Below are 19,889 nucleotides of genomic sequence, written 5' to 3' on the forward strand. Positions count from 1 at the left end.
TGTGACTGATCGAACGTGTCAAAAGTGGTTTGCGAAGTTTTGTGCTGGAGATTTCTCTCTGGACAATGCTCCACAGTTGGGTAGACCAGTTGAAGTTGATAGCGATCAAATCGAGACATTAAATCAAATCAAGACGTTAATTGAGAACAATCAATGTTATACCACTCGGGAAGTAGCTGACATACTCAATATATCCAAATCAAGTGCTGATAATCATTTGTATTAGCTTTGTTATGTTAATCGCTTTGATGTTTGGGTTCCACATAAGTTAAGCGAATAAAACCTTGACCGTATTTCTGCATGCGTTTCTCTACTTAAACATAATGAAAATGTTCCATTTTTAAAACAAATTGTGATGGGCCATGAAAAGTGGAGACTGTACAGTAATGTGGAACAGAAGAGATCGTGGGGCAAGTGAAATGAACCACCACCAACCACACCAAAGGCCAGTCTTCATCCAGAGAAGGTGATGTTATGTATATGGTGGGATTGGAAGGGAGTCCTCTATTATGAGCTCCTTCCAGAAAACGGAATGATTCATTCCAACAGGTCTGTTTGGTACTGCTCCCGATTAGACCAACTGAAAGTAGCACTCGACAAAGAGCGTCTGGAATTAGTCAACAGAAAATGCATAATCTTCCATCAGGGCAAGGCAAGACTGCATGTCTCTTTGATGACCAGGCAAAAACTGTTACAGCTTGGCTGGGAAGTTCTGATTCATCTGCTCTATTCACTAGACATTGCTCCTTTGGATTTCCATTTATTTCGGTCTTTACAAAATTCTCTTAATGGAAAAAATTTCAATTCCCTGGAAGACTATAAAAGGTACCTGAAACGGTTCTTCGCTTAAAAAGATAAAAGATTTTGGGAAGATGGAATTACGAATTTCTGCCTGAAAAATGGCAGAAGGTAGTGGAACAAAACGGTGAATATGTTTTTTAACAAAGTTCTTGGTGAAAGTGAAAAATGTGTCTTTTATTTTTACTTAAAAACCAAAGGAACTTTTTGGCCCACCCAATAGTTTCTTTTTCTCATCACTATTACTGCACTCTGTTTATTTACTACTAGCAGTTAAAAGCAATCTGAAATTACCTTGCTGTCTTAATTTAGGCTGTATCATACAGTGGCTAAGAACTTGGGTTTTGAGCTAGACCACCTGACTTTTAATCCTGGTTCCATGACCGTAGACATGTTACTTAGCACTCTGTGCCTGAGTTTCTTCCTCTAAAAAGGGGGTAACAATAGTATTTTCCTTATAGGATCCTATGAGAAATGAATGGTTAATAAATATAAACACTTATGCAGTTGTTGGCACGTAACTAAGCATAAAATACATGCCTGCTATATGGGTATTATTATTTGTTCATTGTCCTCTCGTCAGTAAGCTCTGACAGCAAGAGCTTGTCTCACTTGTTGCCCCCTGTACTCTCAGTTCCTGAGGTACAGGAGGCACTTACATGTGTGTTGCTAAATGAATAGTAGTTAAAATTCAGTTCCCATCCCTTTGAAACATTCCTGGAAATCCGACTAAAAGAATGCTTTCTCATGTACATCATGGGCAGTTGCCAAATCCAACAGATATTTTCATCAAATTCAGCATCAAAGTACAAATGCCTACTTTTTAACATGTGTCTCGGAAGTTCTGGCCAATTATTAAAATCTGAAAAAGAAATCAGAAATTATTCTTATCAGAATCAGGATGGAATTACCATATTTGCTTTAACACAATTATATATCCATGAAATCCAAAAGGATCAACTAAAATTCTCCTAAAATTGTTGAGAGTTTAGAAAATGATCAGATTTGAGCCATACATAAATAATTTTCCAGTATACCAGTAACTACCAGTTAAGACTGTAATTGAAGAAAACTATTATTCAACAAAAGCAGCAAAAAAAAAAAAGGTACAATACTTAGCAATATCCCTAGCAAGAAATATATGGAATGTGTCTTTTCATAAAGAAAATTAGAAAACTTCACTGCGATATGTAAAAGCTTGTCGTCAGAAAACTGATGACACACCCTGTTTCCAGGTAGAAATATTGAATATTATAGAAATTAAAATTCTTCCAAATATATAAATGTGATGTTAAATTACCGTAAAGCAAACTCATTTGTTTTTATTCATTAATCTTCTCAAAATTATTTTAAAGTTTGTTAGAGAATGTTCAGAAATGAACAAAAATTGTTTGATGGCCACACTTTACCAGCAAAGATTCATAACACACAATCTGCTAGCAACTAGGGGAGAATAAAACTCATACAAGTTCAGTAACTTTTAATATACTAATATTACAAGTGTGACATACTTCTGAAGTTACCCCAGTGTGCTATAAATGTCTCAGCAGATAAGAGACCATGTCATTTAACTTTGTAGCAAGGATCTCAGATACAAGCGAGGTTGTAATTTACCCAGAGTGTCACAGCATGTTAGAGATAGCATCAAAATTATACTGACGATTCTAAGTAAACTTTAAGTAATTGGTATAGAAAAAATAAATTTCCTCTTTAACCTGTGTACAGTCTAGGATGACTACCTTGTCCCAGTTTGTTCAGGACTTTCCTGGTTTTAGCACTGAAAGGCTCATGTCCCAGGAAACCTCTCAGTTATGGGCAAGCCAGTTACAGTTGATCACCTTTGTACAGTTCATAGAAAAGATGCTTAAGTCTGTAAATAGAGTTTCCCCCAAAATGTAAAGAGAGTGTTTAATCTGGTCAGAGTAACCCATCTAGTGGTCCATTTAGGCCACAAGTTAATCTCAGTACACAGAATTCCTACAGGAGGATTCATCAGTTCAGGGGATTTATGATTTGGGTTCACTCAAGAAACTATAGCAGGGTTCAGTAAGACTCCTATAATCATATGCAAACTGAGTAGGAGGATTGAGGCCATGTGGCTTAGTGTTCTATCTTGCAGCTAATCTCTGATCTTATGGTAATTTGTTGTATGTTGACTTCTAGAGTAATTTTCCCTGCAGGCTGCGCTTCTCAGCCAAAGTCAGTTTTCTAATGATTTGTTTGCTTTCAGATCTTTGGCTGTTATCTTTCTAACATATAAGTAAGTCATTGGAAATATCTTACTTTATGTAATTTTCTTATCTCTTGCCTTGATCTACAAAGGATTTAAGGTGACATATTTGGTATACTACAGATGAATGTTAATAGAAGATCTAATGCTTTTTTATGTGTGTATGTCTTGTACTTACATAGCCATTAGTTTGACAAGTGTGATCTATATCATAATGCAATGAGAAAGAGGGAGTTGTTTATTTTTTCAGTTTTACTTTCCAGATTTTGTAAATGTCATGAAAATTTCTAACCACTAAATAAAATATTTTAGAAATTAACTAGAAATGCAGTTTCTAAATTTACACCATTTTAAGTCTTACTTACCATGAAGATCTCCAAAGCAATATAAAACTCAGGTCCCAGTTATCCTGTAGCACGCTTGGGTAGCATTGGGAAGATGGCTGGTTTACCACGCTTGATTTTAAAAAGTCACAAATTATAATATTTCAGTTTGCTCACAGTCCCATCAAATAAGATCACAGGCTGGTGAGAAGAACATGCAAAACTCTGATATTATTTATAAAGCAACTGTTTCTTCAACTTCTGCTGAAAATTTCCTACAGAATATAAAGTATACTTGTAATAGATTATTTTGTAGTCAGCTGTTGAGATCTGCATTTCTTTTCACACTAAGTAAAAATGTGACCTCTTACCCCAACTAAGGTATTTTCTCTTTATTATTATTTTTTAGTATCTAAAAAGCACGGCAAGCTCATTACTTTCTTACGGACATTCATGAAGTCTCGTCCAACAAAACAGAAGTTGAAGCAGCGTGGGATCTTGAAAGAAAGGGTATTTGGTTGTGACCTGGGGGAGCACCTTCTGAATTCTGGTTTTGAAGGTAAAAATAAAATTTATAAACTCATAATTTTAGTTTCTGACCTCTCCCTGTTGATTTCCTATAATCAGTTAAAGTAGATTAGGCAAGCAGTACCTATTCCAAGTAAGTTCAGCAGCACGTATATTGAACTTTCTCAGGTACTCACCTGAGTTCTTGGGTAGCTGAGAATCAAGAGGGGTCTAGGAATGCACTTTGGAATCAGAGATGCTTGTGATCTGTTCAGGAAAAGGAAAACATTCACACAGAGGGTATAGTAGCTCTGCTAGTTTACATTATTTTCATATCTGTCCAGATAGCTTCCTCAGCCAGTTTTCCTTCTCACAGTTTATTCTAAAATGTTTATTTCTCTTTTGAAAAAAACAGTCATAGTTTTGAGACTGTATATTACCAAGACCAGCCTCCCAACTTTTATAACTAGAAATTTAAATTCCTTTTTCTGTAAATTAAATTCTTATTCAAGAATTCAGTGCTTGGATGAATGGATGGATGTGATCATTATGAGGGAGTGTTTTCCAGTTTGCTATTAGCTTTCAAATATCAATTCAGCAAGTTTTAGTTTTGCTTAGAAGTTTTGGTTGTGTTTCCATTCTTAGTAAGTATGGTAGGACGGATGCCAATATATAATTTCTTTATGAAAAATAACAGGTTTAATAACTGTAATGGTTATATATTCCCTAACTATGATAAAATCTATTCTAGTGGAACAAAGGGTTTGTAGGTGTCATTGATTTTTTCATAGGACTTGTTTTATTTGCTGCACATATTTGAAGCCAAATATCCTTAAAATTAGATAGCTTTTTTTAAAAGTAAGAACTTTGTAGAAAACTAGGTAAAACTACATTTGGTACAAAATGTAAAAAATATTTTAAAACTCAGGGTGAGGAAACTCTGTTGCCCGAATGTATTTCTGTTTGAGGTTATTTGGCCCTTTCAACAAGAGGCTTTCTTAAACTATTGTAAATATATGGAGATTTTATAATCAGAGCACACTGGAAACAAGCAAGGCCCAAATAACCCCTGATATTAATCCTTTAGGTAATCGTATTTTTCTAACCAAAAATCATGATGCACATTCTAATGTGTAACACTGTACCTTGTACTCCTGGCCTGGAAGCCACTGCCTTGAGAATGGAACCTGACTTTTTCATCTGTGTTACACAATGCTTGCATGATGCCTGACATATAAAAGGGATCTTTGAATGATGGCTGAATGTGTGAAGGGAATGACTGACTGAATAAATGAAGAGAAAAGAACAGAAATGAAACTGAAACTGTCAAGAAAAATAAAGGACCAATTTTTGTCATACTTACTTATACTTCTTTTAGCCATGATTCTAATCTTAAGGGTCATCAGTTTAATTTAAACATTTACTTCCTATTGTATTGTCATTTGATGATAAAAAAGTACTAAAAATATTAAATAAGAGTGGTTTAGAAGTGTATTATTTGGAGAGTGTGGGAATAATTCTTAAAGTTATATCACCTTTTGGAAGAACCATTTTGGAGGTTTCTAATGTTATGTTTTGACTAGATTATTATTTAATGTGTACTTGGCTGGTTGGTTAGATGGTTTGAGGGGAAAAGATAGTTAATAAAATGCCTTTTTGTACTAGGATTTCTTCTAATAATATATTGGGTTCTCATATTACTTTCTTATGTTAGTGAAAAAAGAATTCAGATCTTTTCTCTTTTTATCTTCCTATACTGTTCTTCAGTTTCTACTCTCTGTTTTTCAAAATGAAAGTTTATGCTCTTCTCTTTCATTTTGCTACTAATTTTAATTATATGTCTCATTAGTCTCTCTTAAAATCCTAAGTAATAGCAATGTTCAGTTATATAGTTTTATTTATGAAGCTCTATGATGTGATTGTTTTTTGGACATTCAGTCCTTTTACTTAGGGAACATAAAGTGTAAAGAAACAGTTCAGATGTTTTTCATGAAGTATGATGTCTGTAGGGGCTTAGCTGTATAATCAGGGAAAGACCTCTAATTCCCCATATTTTCAAGTCTGCCTACTTGTTTGGGAGAACATAAGCAAGTATGAATATAATATCACATGGTTGTAAGAATCCCAGGGAAGTTATCTATACTTTTTAACAGATGGTACGTTATTTTTTTTCAGGTTTTTAATTTTTTTTGGAGTATAATTGCTTTATATAGTTGTGCTGTACGATGAAGTGAATCAGCTATATGTATACCTATATCCCCTCCCTCTTGGACCTCCTTCCCACCCTCCCCATCCCACCCATCTAGGTTGTCACAGAGCACTGAGCTGATTGATACCCACACATTTGGCTTCTCTCTCTCTCTTTCCTTCTGGTGTGGGTCTCTGTTGAATCTCATAGCTTTTTGAAGCATAGATTAAATCTACTGCTAGAGCATATGCTACCAGCAATTTAAAGTGCTGTCACTTTTTAGGTTGAATACTCTTGTTCCCTAGTCAAGTTAGGTTAGCAATACTGTATGTATTTAAGGTTGGCACAAGTTAAGGATCATCAGGCTCTGTAAAAATATTATCCCAGGGTTCAGCCTCAGTTCTCAGTTAGGCTACTCCTGTGGCCTTGATTCTTCAAACCAATCAAATCTTGACCGCTACCTTTTTGTTTTAAAATTCATTTTTTTTTTGGAGTATAATTGCTTTATATAGTTGTGCTGTACGATGAAGTGAATCAGCTATATGTATACCTATATCCCCTCCCTCTTGGACCTCCTTCCCACCCTCCCCATCCCACCCATCTAGGTTGTCACAGAGCACTGAGCTGATCTCCCTGTGCTATACAGCAGGTTCCCACTAGCTAGCTATTTTACACATGCTAGTGTATTTATGTCAAATCTAATCTCCCAGTTTGTCTCACCCTCCCCTTCCCTCTCTGTGTCCACATGTCCATTCTCTACATCTGCATCTCTATTCCTGCCCTGAAAATAGGTTCATCTGTACCATTTTTCTAGATTCCACATATATGCATTAATATACAATATTTGTTTTTCTCTTTCTGACTTACTTCACTCTGTATGACAGACTCTAGGTCCATCCACATCTCTACAAATGACCCAATTTCGTTCCTTTTTATGGCTGAGTAATATTCCATTGTATACATATACCACATCATCTTTATCCATTCATCTGTCATTGGACGTTTAGGTTGTTTCCATGTCCTGGCTATTGTAAATAGTGCTGCAGTGAACATTGGGGTACATGTGTCCTTTTGAATTATGGTTTTCTCAGGGTATATGCCCAGTAGTGGTATTGCTGGGTCATATGGTAATTCTATTTTTAGTTTTTTAAGGAACCTCCATACTGTTCTCCCTAGTGGCTGTATCAATTTACATTCCCACCAACAGTGCAAAAGGGTTCACTTTTCTCTGTACCCTCTCCCGCATTTATTGTTTGTAGATATTTTGATGATGGCCATTCTGACTGGTGTGAGGTGATACCTCATAGTAGTTTTGATTTGCATTTGTCTTATAATTAGTGATGTTGAGCATCTTTTCATGTGCCTCTTGGCCATCTGTATGTCTTCTTTGGTGAAATGTCTGTTTAGGTCTTCTGCCCATTTTTTAATTGGTTTGTTTGTTTTTTTGGTATTGAACTCCGTGAGCTGTTTGTGTATTTTGGAGATTAGTCCATCGTCCGTTGCTTGATTTGCAAATATTTTCTCCCATTCTGAGGGTTGTCTTTTCGTTTTGTTTATAGTTTCCTTTGCTGTGCAAAATCTTTTAAGTTTAGTTAGGTCCCATTTGTTTATTTTTGTTTTTATTTTCATTACTCTAGGAGGTGGGTCAAAAAAGATCTTGTGATTTATGTCAAAGAGTGTTCTTCCTATGTTTTCCTCTAAGTGTTTGATAGTGTCTGGCCTTACATTTAGATCTTTAATCCATGTTGAGTTTATTTTTGTGTATGGTGTTAGGTAGTGTTCTAATTTCATTCTTTTACATGTAGCTGTCCAGTTTTCCCGGCACCACTTATTGAAGAGGCTGTCTTTTCGCCATTGTATTTTCTTGCCTCCTTTGTCATAAATTAGGTGACCATATGTGTGTGGGTATATCCCTGGGCTTTCTATCCTGTACCATTGATCTATATTTCTGTTTTCGTGCCAGTACCATACTGTCTTGATTACTGTAGCTTTGTAGTATAGTTTGAAGTTGGGGAGCCTGATTCCTCCATCTCCGTTTTTCTTTCTCAGGGCTGCTTTGGCTATTCGGGGTCTTTTGTGTTTCTTTACAAACTGTAAAATTTTTTGCTCTAATTCTGTGAAGAATGCCATAGGTAGTTTGATAGGGATTGCATTGAATCTGTAGATTGCTTTGGGTAGTATAGTCATTTTCACAATATTGATTCTTCCAATCCAAGAACATGGTATATTTCTCCATCTGTTTATGTCATCTTTGATTTCTTTCATCAGTGTTTTATAGTTTTCTGAGTACAAGTCTTTTATCTCCTTAGGTAGGTTTATTCCTAGGTATTTTATTCTTTTTGTTGTGATTGTAAATGGGATTGTTTCCTTAATATCTCTTTCTGATCTTCCGTTGTTAGTGTATAGAAATGCCAGAGATTTCTGTGCATTAATTTTGTATCCTGCAACCTTACCAAATTCATTGATTAGTTCTGGTAGTTTTCTGGTGGCATCTTTAGGATTTTCTACGTATAGTATCATGTCATCTTATTTTTATGAAAATTCTGTAATGCAAGCTAGGAGCACCTGATAATGCAGAAATAAAACCCTGTCCTCTGAAGAGTTTTCTTCCAAGGCAAACCTTTTGTGTACCTGGGTAAGTTAGCATGCTAACTTGGAGCATGCTTTATGAGAAGCATCTTCTAAAAAAAAAATACAGCTTTGTTTTCCTTTCTCTGTTTAAGTAATTATGTCAATTGCCCCAATAATCTCTAAATATATTTTCTTTGAAATAGCTGATAGAAATTTTCCAGCCCCAGATTTTACTATTCTACTTCTCGTTTGCAGAGTAGAAACCTAAGGCACTGAGGTTATAATTGATGGAACAATTTTAGAAATAGGAGTCAAACTCATAAAGATACTTTATATTTTGCATTTTGCATATCATTTTGACATAGAGATTGCTTATATTATCAAAGTCAGTCCACAAAAAGTACCCAACAATTCTGCCTGCCCTTTATCTCTACTACATATACATATTCCCTTTCTTGTTACTAAAATTCTTGAATGCTTTTAGAAGTAGAAAGCATACAGCTGAAAATGAATACAGTTCTACATGAAGACCAAGATCCCTATTCTGCTGACTTGGTCAGATAACTTTGTCAGGCTCACAGGGTACTGTAAATTAATTCATTTGCTAATTTTCTACATTGTGTCAAGACAGTGCTCCTGGATTTTGAGTACACAAGGATGAACAAAGCATGTTTTTTTGCTGTTTAAGAGTTTGACTAAGAAGGAGTAATAGCTGTATAAACAAATAAATATTAATTCAAAAATGGCATAGTTCTGTGGGCACCTAGAATCTAGTGCAGCTACCTCTACTTGGGACTTTGGGGGATATTCAAAGGAGGCTTGCTTAAGAGTGATAGTTCAGTTGTGTTTTGAACAACAGCCAAGAGTTCTCTATAAGAAGATGGTAGTAGAGGAAGAATCCAGACAGAGGAAATTGGTCTTAGGAAATTGGTTTTCCATCATCTGGAAATTGATGGACTTATAGAATGGCTGGTTAGTATGGTAAAAGATGAAACTTCACTTGGCCTAGAGTTGTGAAATATGGTAATAATAAAATAAGTGCAAATGGCAAAGGACCTTAAAATTCAGGCAGTGTATTTCCATAGTTAAAATGAGGCTCTGTACTTGGACTGCTTGAGTTAGCACCTTATTTCTGCCATTTGTTTACTGCTTGTCCGTGGGTAAATCTTCACCTCTCTAAGACTCAGTTTCCTCTCTGTAAAATGGGGATAATGATAGAACTTCTCCCACAGGAATTCTGTGAGAATGAAATGAGAGTATCCATTGTAAAGCACTTAGCCTGGCACCTTATACATGCTCAATAATATACCTGCTTTTTAATAAAATTATTCAAAGCTAAGGAGTCTTAAGTTTTAAATGTAAGTTACAGGATCTGATAGAATTTAAAAGACAAGATGCAGGGGCTTCCCTGGTGGCGCAGTGGTTGAGAATCCGCCTGCCGATGCAGGGGACACGGGTTCGTGCCCCGGTCCGGGAAGATCCCACATGCCGCGGAGCAGCTGGGCCCGTGAGCCATGGCTGCTGAGCCTGCGCGTCCGGAGCCTGTGCTCCGCAACGGGAGAGGCCACAGCAGTGAGAGGCCCGCGTACAGCAAAAAAAAAAAAAAAAAAAAAAAAAAAGACAAGAGGCAGGAAGTACAACAAAAGGCAGGAAAACCAAGGAAATGTCTTCTGTAGTAGTAATATACTATAAGTGAAATACATTAGCTAAAATTATCTTATTAAAATATCTTAATTGTTTCATTCCCCACTCTGCATGTTTCATCCCTAATAGTTTTTTGCACACCAAATAATGTTCTTCCAAGCCATTCTTCTCATGGATTGTAACACTAAAGCCTGTGAATTCCTCAGTCTGCATTGCAAGACAAATGAAGTTCAGATTTCAGTAACTGTAAATTTTTGAATGGTTAGAAAAATGTTTTATCATAGACTTTAAACGTTCTGTTCTAGACCATTGTTCAGAGAGGTAACCAAAGTGCCTTTCTTTTCTTCCTCCTTGTTGTTAGTGTCCTTTATGACGAGCTGATACTGTTGGTCAGAAGTCAGTAATTTTAATGCAACAATAGGCAGGAAATTAAAAGATTCCATTTACTTGAAATTGCTTTGACCTTCGCATTATGTTGATGTTTTGTTTATTGGATATAATTGGAATTAGCATTAACTATAAAAATATAAAAGAAACTTTTAAAAGTGAAAAACTGAAGCACTTAGAATAAGTAGTTGTCATGCTGGGATAAGCATTTAACTTTGCATATTCATTTACTGTGTATGAAGTTCAGCTGAATAGCTGTATTTTTTAAAAATCTAGAATGGTTTTAGAACTAAACAGTTCACCTTACTTAACATGATCTAAATGAGTCTGTTGCAGAAGATCTTAGAGAAGCTATCCGAATAATGTATGAACTCTTCCACTTACCTAAATGTAACAAGATAGAGCCAGTCTTGATTATTTAGCAACCAGTTATCTAGCGTAGATGTGAAATTAAATAAATATGCCCTTGTGAGTTTTTGTAGTAGATTAATCTCCACCCCTTAAAACTTTAATTTGCAAAATTCATTTTGCCAAGACATTCTCATTTTTTGTGACTTTGTTTTCACTGAATACTCTCAATTTAATCCATGTCTTCAAAAATTCTCTCTAGTGCCCCAGGTTCTTCAAAGCTGTACAGCGTTCATTGAGAGATATGGCATCGTGGATGGAATATATCGTCTCTCTGGCGTTGCCTCCAATATCCAGAGACTACGGTAAAACCTCATATGGCATTTTTCTTTTTCATTCCTACTGTAATTCATTAAAATGAAACTGTTTCAAAATTAAGCCACTTATATTGATAACCGTAATTTTCCGTAAGATAGTTTAGATAAAGTAGGAAATAATATCCATATTGTTCTCTGTGTATATTTTCCTAAATGCCATCTCTTCGTTTTTATTATCAGAAAACCATGTCCCCTAATCTCTTCAATACTTGTATTTTCTCTTTGCAATATTTGAAGATTTTTAAAAATTGAATTTGAACCTATGATAACCATGAGAGATGATAATTTACATTATAATCGAATTATTCTTTAGTTAATTACAATTGATGAGAGCAAACTTTCTAATCTCCCTTCACCTGGGCTCTGTAGTATATGTTCAAGTATGCATGTATTACATATTGCACATCCTCTCTCATTATAGTCTCAGAGACAAGAATAGTGGTATCCTTTACACCAGCAATAGAATTTTTAATTTTTGCTTAATCTCTTAGATTCTAGTCTATTCTTAATATGTTATTATCCTTTATTTTTCACTGTGTTGCATGATAATTGCCGTTATTCTACAGCATTTTAATGTTCTGATTTGACCACAGAGTTCATCTCTATTTTCAGGAATACATGTTTGGAAAATAACTGAAATTGATTTTTCTTTTTTTTTAATAGATCTTTATTGGAGTATAATTGCTTCACAATACTGTGTTAGTTTCTGTTGCACAACAAAGCGAATCAGCCATATGCATACACAGGTCCCAATATCCCCTTTCTTGAGCCTCCCTCCCATCCTCCCTATCCCAGCCCTCTAGGTCATCACAAAGCACCAAGCCGATCTCCCTGTGCTATGCTGCTGCTTCCCACCAGCCAACGGTTTTACGTTTGGTAGTGTATATATGTCGATGCTACTCTCACTTTGCCCCAGCTTCCCCCTCTCACCCCATGACCTCAAGTCCATTCTCTGTGTCTACCTCTTTATTCCTGCCCTGCAACTAGGTTCATCAGTACCTTTTTTTTTTTTAAGATTCCATAGATATGAGTTAGCATATGATATATATAAAAGAAACTTTTAAAAGTGAAAAACTGAAGCACTTAGAATAAGTAGTTGTCATGCTGGGATAAGCATTTAACTTTGCATATTCATTTACTGTGTATGAAGTTCAGCTGAATAGCTGTATTTTTTAAAAATCTAGAATGGTTTTAGAACTAAACAGTTCACCTTACTTAACATGATCTAAATGAGTCTGTTGCAGAAGATCTTAGAGAAGCTATCCGAATAATGTATGAACTCTTCCACTTACCTAAATGTAACAAGATAGAGCCAGTCTTGATTATTTAGCAACCAGTTATCTAGCGTAGATGTGAAATTAAATAAATATGCCCTTGTGAGTTTTTGTAGTAGATTAATCTCCACCCCTTAAAACTTTAATTTGCAAAATTCATTTTGCCAAGACATTCTCATTTTTTGTGACTTTGTTTTCACTGAATACTCTCAATTTAATCCATGTCTTCAAAAATTCTCTCTAGTGCCCCAGGTTCTTCAAAGCTGTACAGCGTTCATTGAGAGATATGGCATCGTGGATGGAATATATCGTCTCTCTGGCGTTGCCTCCAATATCCAGAGACTACGGTAAAACCTCATATGGCATTTTTCTTTTTCATTCCTACTGTAATTCATTAAAATGAAACTGTTTCAAAATTAAGCCACTTATATTGATAACCGTAATTTTCCGTAAGATAGTTTAGATAAAGTAGGAAATAATATCCATATTGTTCTCTGTGTATATTTTCCTAAATGCCATCTCTTCGTTTTTATTATCAGAAAACCATGTCCCCTAATCTCTTCAATACTTGTATTTTCTCTTTGCAATATTTGAAGATTTTTAAAAATTGAATTTGAACCTATGATAACCATGAGAGATGATAATTTACATTATAATCGAATTATTCTTTAGTTAATTACAATTGATGAGAGCAAACTTTCTAATCTCCCTTCACCTGGGCTCTGTAGTATATGTTCAAGTATGCATGTATTACATATTGCACATCCTCTCTCATTATAGTCTCAGAGACAAGAATAGTGGTATCCTTTACACCAGCAATAGAATTTTTAATTTTTGCTTAATCTCTTAGATTCTAGTCTATTCTTAATATGTTATTATCCTTTATTTTTCACTGTGTTGCATGATAATTGCCGTTATTCTACAGCATTTTAATGTTCTGATTTGACCACAGAGTTCATCTCTATTTTCAGGAATACATGTTTGGAAAATAACTGAAATTGATTTTTCTTTTTTTTTAATAGATCTTTATTGGAGTATAATTGCTTCACAATACTGTGTTAGTTTCTGTTGCACAACAAAGCGAATCAGCCATATGCATACACAGGTCCCAATATCCCCTTTCTTGAGCCTCCCTCCCATCCTCCCTATCCCAGCCCTCTAGGTCATCACAAAGCACCAAGCCGATCTCCCTGTGCTATGCTGCTGCTTCCCACCAGCCAACGGTTTTACGTTTGGTAGTGTATATATGTCGATGCTACTCTCACTTTGCCCCAGCTTCCCCCTCTCACCCCATGACCTCAAGTCCATTCTCTGTGTCTACCTCTTTATTCCTGCCCTGCAACTAGGTTCATCAGTACCTTTTTTTTTTTTAAGATTCCATAGATATGAGTTAGCATATGATATTTGTTTTTCTCTTTCTGACCTATTTCACTCTGTATGACAGACTCTAGGTCCATCCGCATCTCTACAAATGACCCAATTTCGTTTCTTTTTATGGCTGAGTAATATTCCATTGTATATATGTGTCACATCTTCTTTATCCATTCATCTGTCGTTGGACATTTAGGTTGTTTCCATGTCCTGGCTATTGTAAACAGTGCTGCAGTGAACATTGTGGGACATGTCTCTTTTTGAATTATGGTTTTCTCAGGGTATGTGCCCAGTAGTGGGATTGCTGGGACATATGGTAGTTCTATTTTTAGTTGTTGTTGTTGTTTTTTAATAATTTTATTTATTTATTTACTTATGGCTGCGTTGGGGCTTCGTTGCTGCACATTGGCTTTCTCTAGTTGCGACAAGCAGGGACTGCTCTGTTGTGGTGTGTGGGCTTCTCGTTGCTGTGGTTTCTCTTGTTTCGGAGCATGGGCTCTAGGCGTGCAGGCTTCAGTAGTTGTGGCACACGGGCTTAGTTGTTCTGGCTCATGGGCTCCAGAGTGCAGGCTCAGTAGTTACGGTGCACAGGCTTAGTTGCTCCATGGCATGTTGGATCTTCCTGGACCAGGGCTCAAACCTATGTCCCCTGCATTGGCAGGTGGATTCTTAACCCCTGCGCCACCAGGGAAGTCCTATTTTTAGTTTTTTAAGGACCCTCCATACTGTTTTCCATAGTGGTTGTATCAGTTTACATTCCCACCAACAGTGCAGAAGGGTTCCCTTTTTACCACACCCTTTCCAGCATTAAATTGTTTCTAGATTTTTTGATAATGGCCATTCTGACTGGTTTGAGGTGATACCTCATTGTAGTTTTGATATGCATTTCTCTAATAATTAGTGATGTTGAGCATCTTTTCATGTGCCTCCCAGCCATCCATATGTCCTCCTTGGTGAAATGTCTACCTAGGTCTTCCACATGTTTTTTAACTGGATTGTTTGTTTTATTGATATTGAGCTCCATGAGCTGTTTGTATATTTTGGAGATTAATCCGTTGTTGTTTCATTTGCAAATATTTTCTCCTATTCTGAGGGTTGTCTTTTTGTCTTATTTACGGTTTCCTTTGCTGTGCAAAAGCTTTTAAGTTTAATTAAGTCTCATTTGTTTAGTTTTGTTTTTATTTCCATTACTGTAGGAGGTGTGTCAAAAAAGATCTTGCTGTAGTTTATGTCAAAGAGTGTTTTTCTTATGTTTTCCTCTAAGAGGTTTATAGTATCTGGTCTTACATTTAAGTCTTTAATACATTTTGAGTTTATTTTTGTGTATGGTATTAGGTAGTGTTCTAATTTCATTCTTTTACATGTAGCTGTCCAGTTTTCCCAGCACCACTTACTGAAGAGGCTGTCTTTTCTCCATTGTATGTTCTTGCCTCCTTTGTCATAAATTAGGTGACCATACATGCATGGGTTTATCTCTGGGCTTTCTATCCTGTACCATTGATCTATATTTCTGTTTTTGTGCCAGTACCATACTGTCTTGATTACTGTAGCTTTGTAGTATAGTTTGAAGTCAGGGAGCCTGATTCTGCCAACTCTGTTTTTCTTTCTCAACATTGCTTTGTCTATTCGAGGTCTTTTGTGTTTCAATACGAATTGCAAAATTTTTTGTTCTAATTCTGTGAAGAATGCCATTGGTAGTTCGATAGGGATTGCACTGAATCTGTAGATTGCTTTGGGTAGTATAGTCATTTTCACAATATTGATTCTTCCAATCCAAGAACATGGTATATTTCTCCATCTGTTTATGTCATCTTTGATTTCTTTCATCAGTGTTTTATAGTTTTCTGAGTACAAGTCTTTTGCCTCCTTACGCAGGTTTATTCCTAGGTATTTTATTCTTTTTGTTGCAGTGGTAGATGGGAGTGTTTCCTTCATTTCTCCTTCTGATTTTTCGTTGTTGGTGCATAGGAATGCCAGAGATTTCTGTGCATTAATTTTGTATTCTGCAACCTTACCAAATACATTGATTAGTTCTAGTAGTTTTCTGGTGGCATCTTTAGGATTTTCTATGTATAGTATCATGTCATCGCAAACTGACAGTTTTACTTCTCCTTTTCCAATTTGTATTCCTTTTATTTCTTTTTCTTCTCTGATTGCTGTGGCTAGGACTTCCAAAACTATGTTGAATACGAGTGGTGAGAGTGGACATCCTTGTCTTCTTCCTGATCTTAGTGGAAATGCTTTCAGTCTTTCACCATTGAGTATGATGCTTGCTGTGGGTTTGTCATATATGGCCTTTGTTATGTTGAGGTAGGTTCACTCTGTGCCCATTTTCTGGAGACTTTTTATCATAAATGGGTGTTAAATTTTGTCAAAAGCTTTTTCTGCATCTATTGAGATGATCATATGGTTTTTATTCCTTAATTTGTTGATGTGGTGTTTCACATTGATTTGTGTATATTGAAGAATCCTTGCATCCCTGGGATAAATCCCACTTGATCATGGTATATGATCCTTTTCATGTGCTGTTGAATTCTGTTTGCTATTATTTTGTTGAGGATTTTTGCATCTATGTTCATCAGGGATATTGGTCTATAATTTTCTTTCTTTGTGATATCTTTTTCTGCTTTTGGTATCAGGGTGTTGGTGGCCTCATAGAATGAATTTGGGAGTGTTTCTCCCTCTGCAATTTTTGGGAAGAGTTTGAGAAGGATCGGTGTTAGCTCTTCCCTAAATGTTTGGTAGAATTTGCCTGTGAAGCCATCTGCTCCTGGACTTTTGTTTGTTGGAAGATTTTTAATTATGCTTTCAATTTCATTATTTTTGATAGGTCTGTTTATATTTTCTAATTGTTCCTGGTTCAGTCTTGGAAAATTGTACCTTTCCAAGAATTTGTCCATTTCTTTGTGGTTGTCCATTTTATTGGCATACAGTTGTTTGTAGTATTCTCTTATAATCCTTTGTATTTCTGCTGTGTCAGTTGTGATTTCTCCTTTTTCATTTCTAATTTTATTGTTTTGCCTCCTCTTCCTTTTTTTGTTGATGAGTCAGGCTAAGAGTTTATCAATTTTGTTTATCTTCTTAAAGAACCAGCTTTTAGTTTTATTGATCTTTGCTATTGTTTTTTCATTTCTCTTTCATTTATTTTTGCTCTGATCTTGATGATTTCTTTCTTTCTACTGACTTTGGGTTTTCTTTGTTCTTGTTTCTCTAGTTGTTTTAAGTGCAGGGTAGATTGTTTGAGATTTTTCTTGTTTCTTGAGGTGAGATTGAATTGCTATGAACTTCCCTCTTAGAACTGCTTTTGCTGTGTCCCATAGGTTTTGGGTCGGCGTGTTTTCATTGTCATTTGTTTCTATGTATTTTTTTTATTTCTTCTTTGGTTTTTTCAGTGATCTCTTGGTTATTTAGTAGCACAGTGTTTAGCCTCCATGTATTTGTGTGTTTTACAGTTTTTTTTCCTGTATTGATTTCCGATCTCATAGCATTGTGGTCAGAAAAGATGCTTGATATGATTTCAATTTTCTTAAATTTTCCAGGGCTTCATTTGTGACCCAAGATGTGATCTATCCTGGAGAATGTTCTGTGTGCACTGGAGAAGAAAGTGTATTCTGCCACTTTTGGATGGAATGTTCTATAAATATCAGTTAAATCTATCTGATTTAGTGTGTTATTTAAAGCTTGTGTTTCCTTATTTATTGTCTGTTTGGATGATCTGTCTATTGGTGTAAGTGGGGTGTTAAAGTCCCCTACTATTATTGTGTTACTGTTGATTTCTCCTTTCATGGTTGTTAGCATTTGCCTTATGTACTGAGATGCTCCTATGCTGGGTGCATAAACATTTATAATTGTTATATCTTCTTCTTGGATTGATCCTTTGATCATTATGTATTGTCCTTCCTTATCTCTGGTAACAGTCTTTATTTTAAACTCTATTTTATCTGATACAAATGTTGCTACTCCAGCTTTCTTTTGATTTCCATTTGCATGGAATATCTTTTCCATCCCTTCATTTTCAGTCTGTATGTGTCCCTAGGTCTGAAGTGGGTCTCTTGTAGACAGCATATGTATGAGTCTTGTTTTTGTATCCATTCAGCCAGTCTGTGTCTTTTGGTTGGGGCATTTAATCTATTTACATTCAAGGTTATTTTCAATATATATGTTCCTATTACCATTTTCTTAATTGTTTTGGGTTTGTTTTGTGGGTCTTTTTCTTCTCTTGTGTTTCCTGCCTAGAGTAGTTTCTTTAGCATTTGTTGTAAAGCTGGTTTGGTGGTGTGAATTCTGTTAGCTTTTGCTCGTTTGAAAAGCTTTTGACTTCTCCATCGAATCTGAATGAGATCCTTGCTGGGTAGAGTAATCTTGGTTGTAGGTTTTTCTCTTTCATCGCTTTAAGTATATCCTGCCACTCCCTTCTGGCTTGCAGGGTTTCTGCTGAAAAATCAGCTGATAACCTTATGGGGGTTCCTTCATATGTTATATTTTGTTTTTCCTTTGCTGCTTTTAATATTTTTTCTTTGAATTTAATTTTTGTTAGTTTGATTAAGATATGTCTTGGTGTGTTTCTCCTAGGGTTTATCCTGTATGGGACTCTCTGTGCTTCCTGGACTTGAGTGACTATTTCCTTTCCCATGTAAGGGAAGTTTTGCACTATAATCTCTTCAAATATTTTCTCAGACCCTTTATTTTTCTCTTCTTCTTCTGGGACTCCTATGATTCAAATGTTGGTGCGTTTAGTGTTGTCCCAGAGCTCTCTGAGATTGTCTTCAGTTCTTTTCATTCTTTTTTCTTTATTCTGCTCCTCAGCAGTTATTTCCACTGTTTTGTCTTCCAGCTCACTTACTTGTTCTTCTACCTTAGTTATTCTGTTATTGATTCCTTCTAGTGTATTTTTCATTTGTTACCGTGTTGTTCATCTCTGTTTGTTCTTTAGTTCTTCTAGATCTTTGTTAAACATTTCTTGTATTTTCTCAATCCGTGCCTCCATTCTATTTCCGAGATTCTGGATCATCTTTACTATCATTACTCTGAATTCTTTTTTTAAATTTTTTTTTTTTCAGGTAGATTGCCTATTTCCTCTTCATTTATTTGGTTTTGTAGGTTTTTACCTTGCTCCTTCATCTGTGATATATTTTTTTGCTTTCTCATTTAAAAAAAATTTTTGTTTATGAGTGGGATTGTATTTCTGCCTTACTGGTTGTTTGGCCTGAGGCTTCCAACATGGGAGTTTGTAGGCTGTTGGGTAGAGCTGGGTCTTGGTGCTGAGGTGAGGAACTCCATGAAACCTCACTCCGATGAATATTCCCTGGGGTCTGAGGTTCTCTGTTAGTCCAGTGGTTCAGACTCAGAGCTCCCACCGCAGGAGCTTCGGCCCAACCCCCGGCTCGTGAACCAAGATCTCACAAGCCATGTGGGGTGGCAAAAAAAAAAAAAAGAACAATAACAAAGTAAAAAATAAAATTAGAATAGGAAACTAACAGATATGTTAGAAAGGATATAAAAATATAGATGAATCAACATCCAGAAGATACCTCAATACCACAATAGTAAAAAGAGAGGAGGAGGGAAAAGGAAAAATATTTTTTTTAAAGGGAGAAAAGGCCTTGGCTGTGGAGGGCAGGGCCTAAGGAAGGGCGAGTTTTGGGCAGTGGGCGGGGCCTATGTTTAGGACCCACTGGGCTGGAAAAGGCCCTGGTGGCTGTGGGGGCGGGGGGCTTAGGCTCAAGGAACAGAAGGTCTCAGAGGGCGGGGGCCCTCACCTGGGAGTCCAGCAGGCTTCCTGGGCTCTAGTGGGCGAGGCAGCCGCTCCTCTCTCCTGCTCTTCTGGTCTGGGAGGCTCCCTCCCGCCTGCCTCTCCTGATCTCCCCGCCC

General features: G+C 36.2%; 1 protein-coding gene across 2 annotated transcripts in view; it reads left to right on the forward strand.

Annotated features, from left to right (window-relative positions):
• The window catches only part of ARHGAP32 (Rho GTPase activating protein 32), a 196,880-nt gene that overhangs the window by 150,926 nt on the left and 26,065 nt on the right, over positions 1–19,889 (forward strand). For both annotated transcript variants that reach the window (XM_024131194.3, XM_024131195.2), the window contains 2 exons: positions 3,761–3,910; positions 11,259–11,361. In XM_024131194.3, coding sequence (XP_023986962.1) covers positions 3,761–3,910; positions 11,259–11,361 — 253 coding nt within the window. The remainder of the gene's footprint in view (positions 1–3,760; positions 3,911–11,258; positions 11,362–19,889) is intronic.

This window comes from Physeter macrocephalus, chromosome 16 (assembly GCF_002837175.3).
Source record: "Physeter macrocephalus isolate SW-GA chromosome 16, ASM283717v5, whole genome shotgun sequence".
Taxonomy (NCBI): domain Eukaryota; kingdom Metazoa; phylum Chordata; class Mammalia; order Artiodactyla; family Physeteridae; genus Physeter; species Physeter macrocephalus.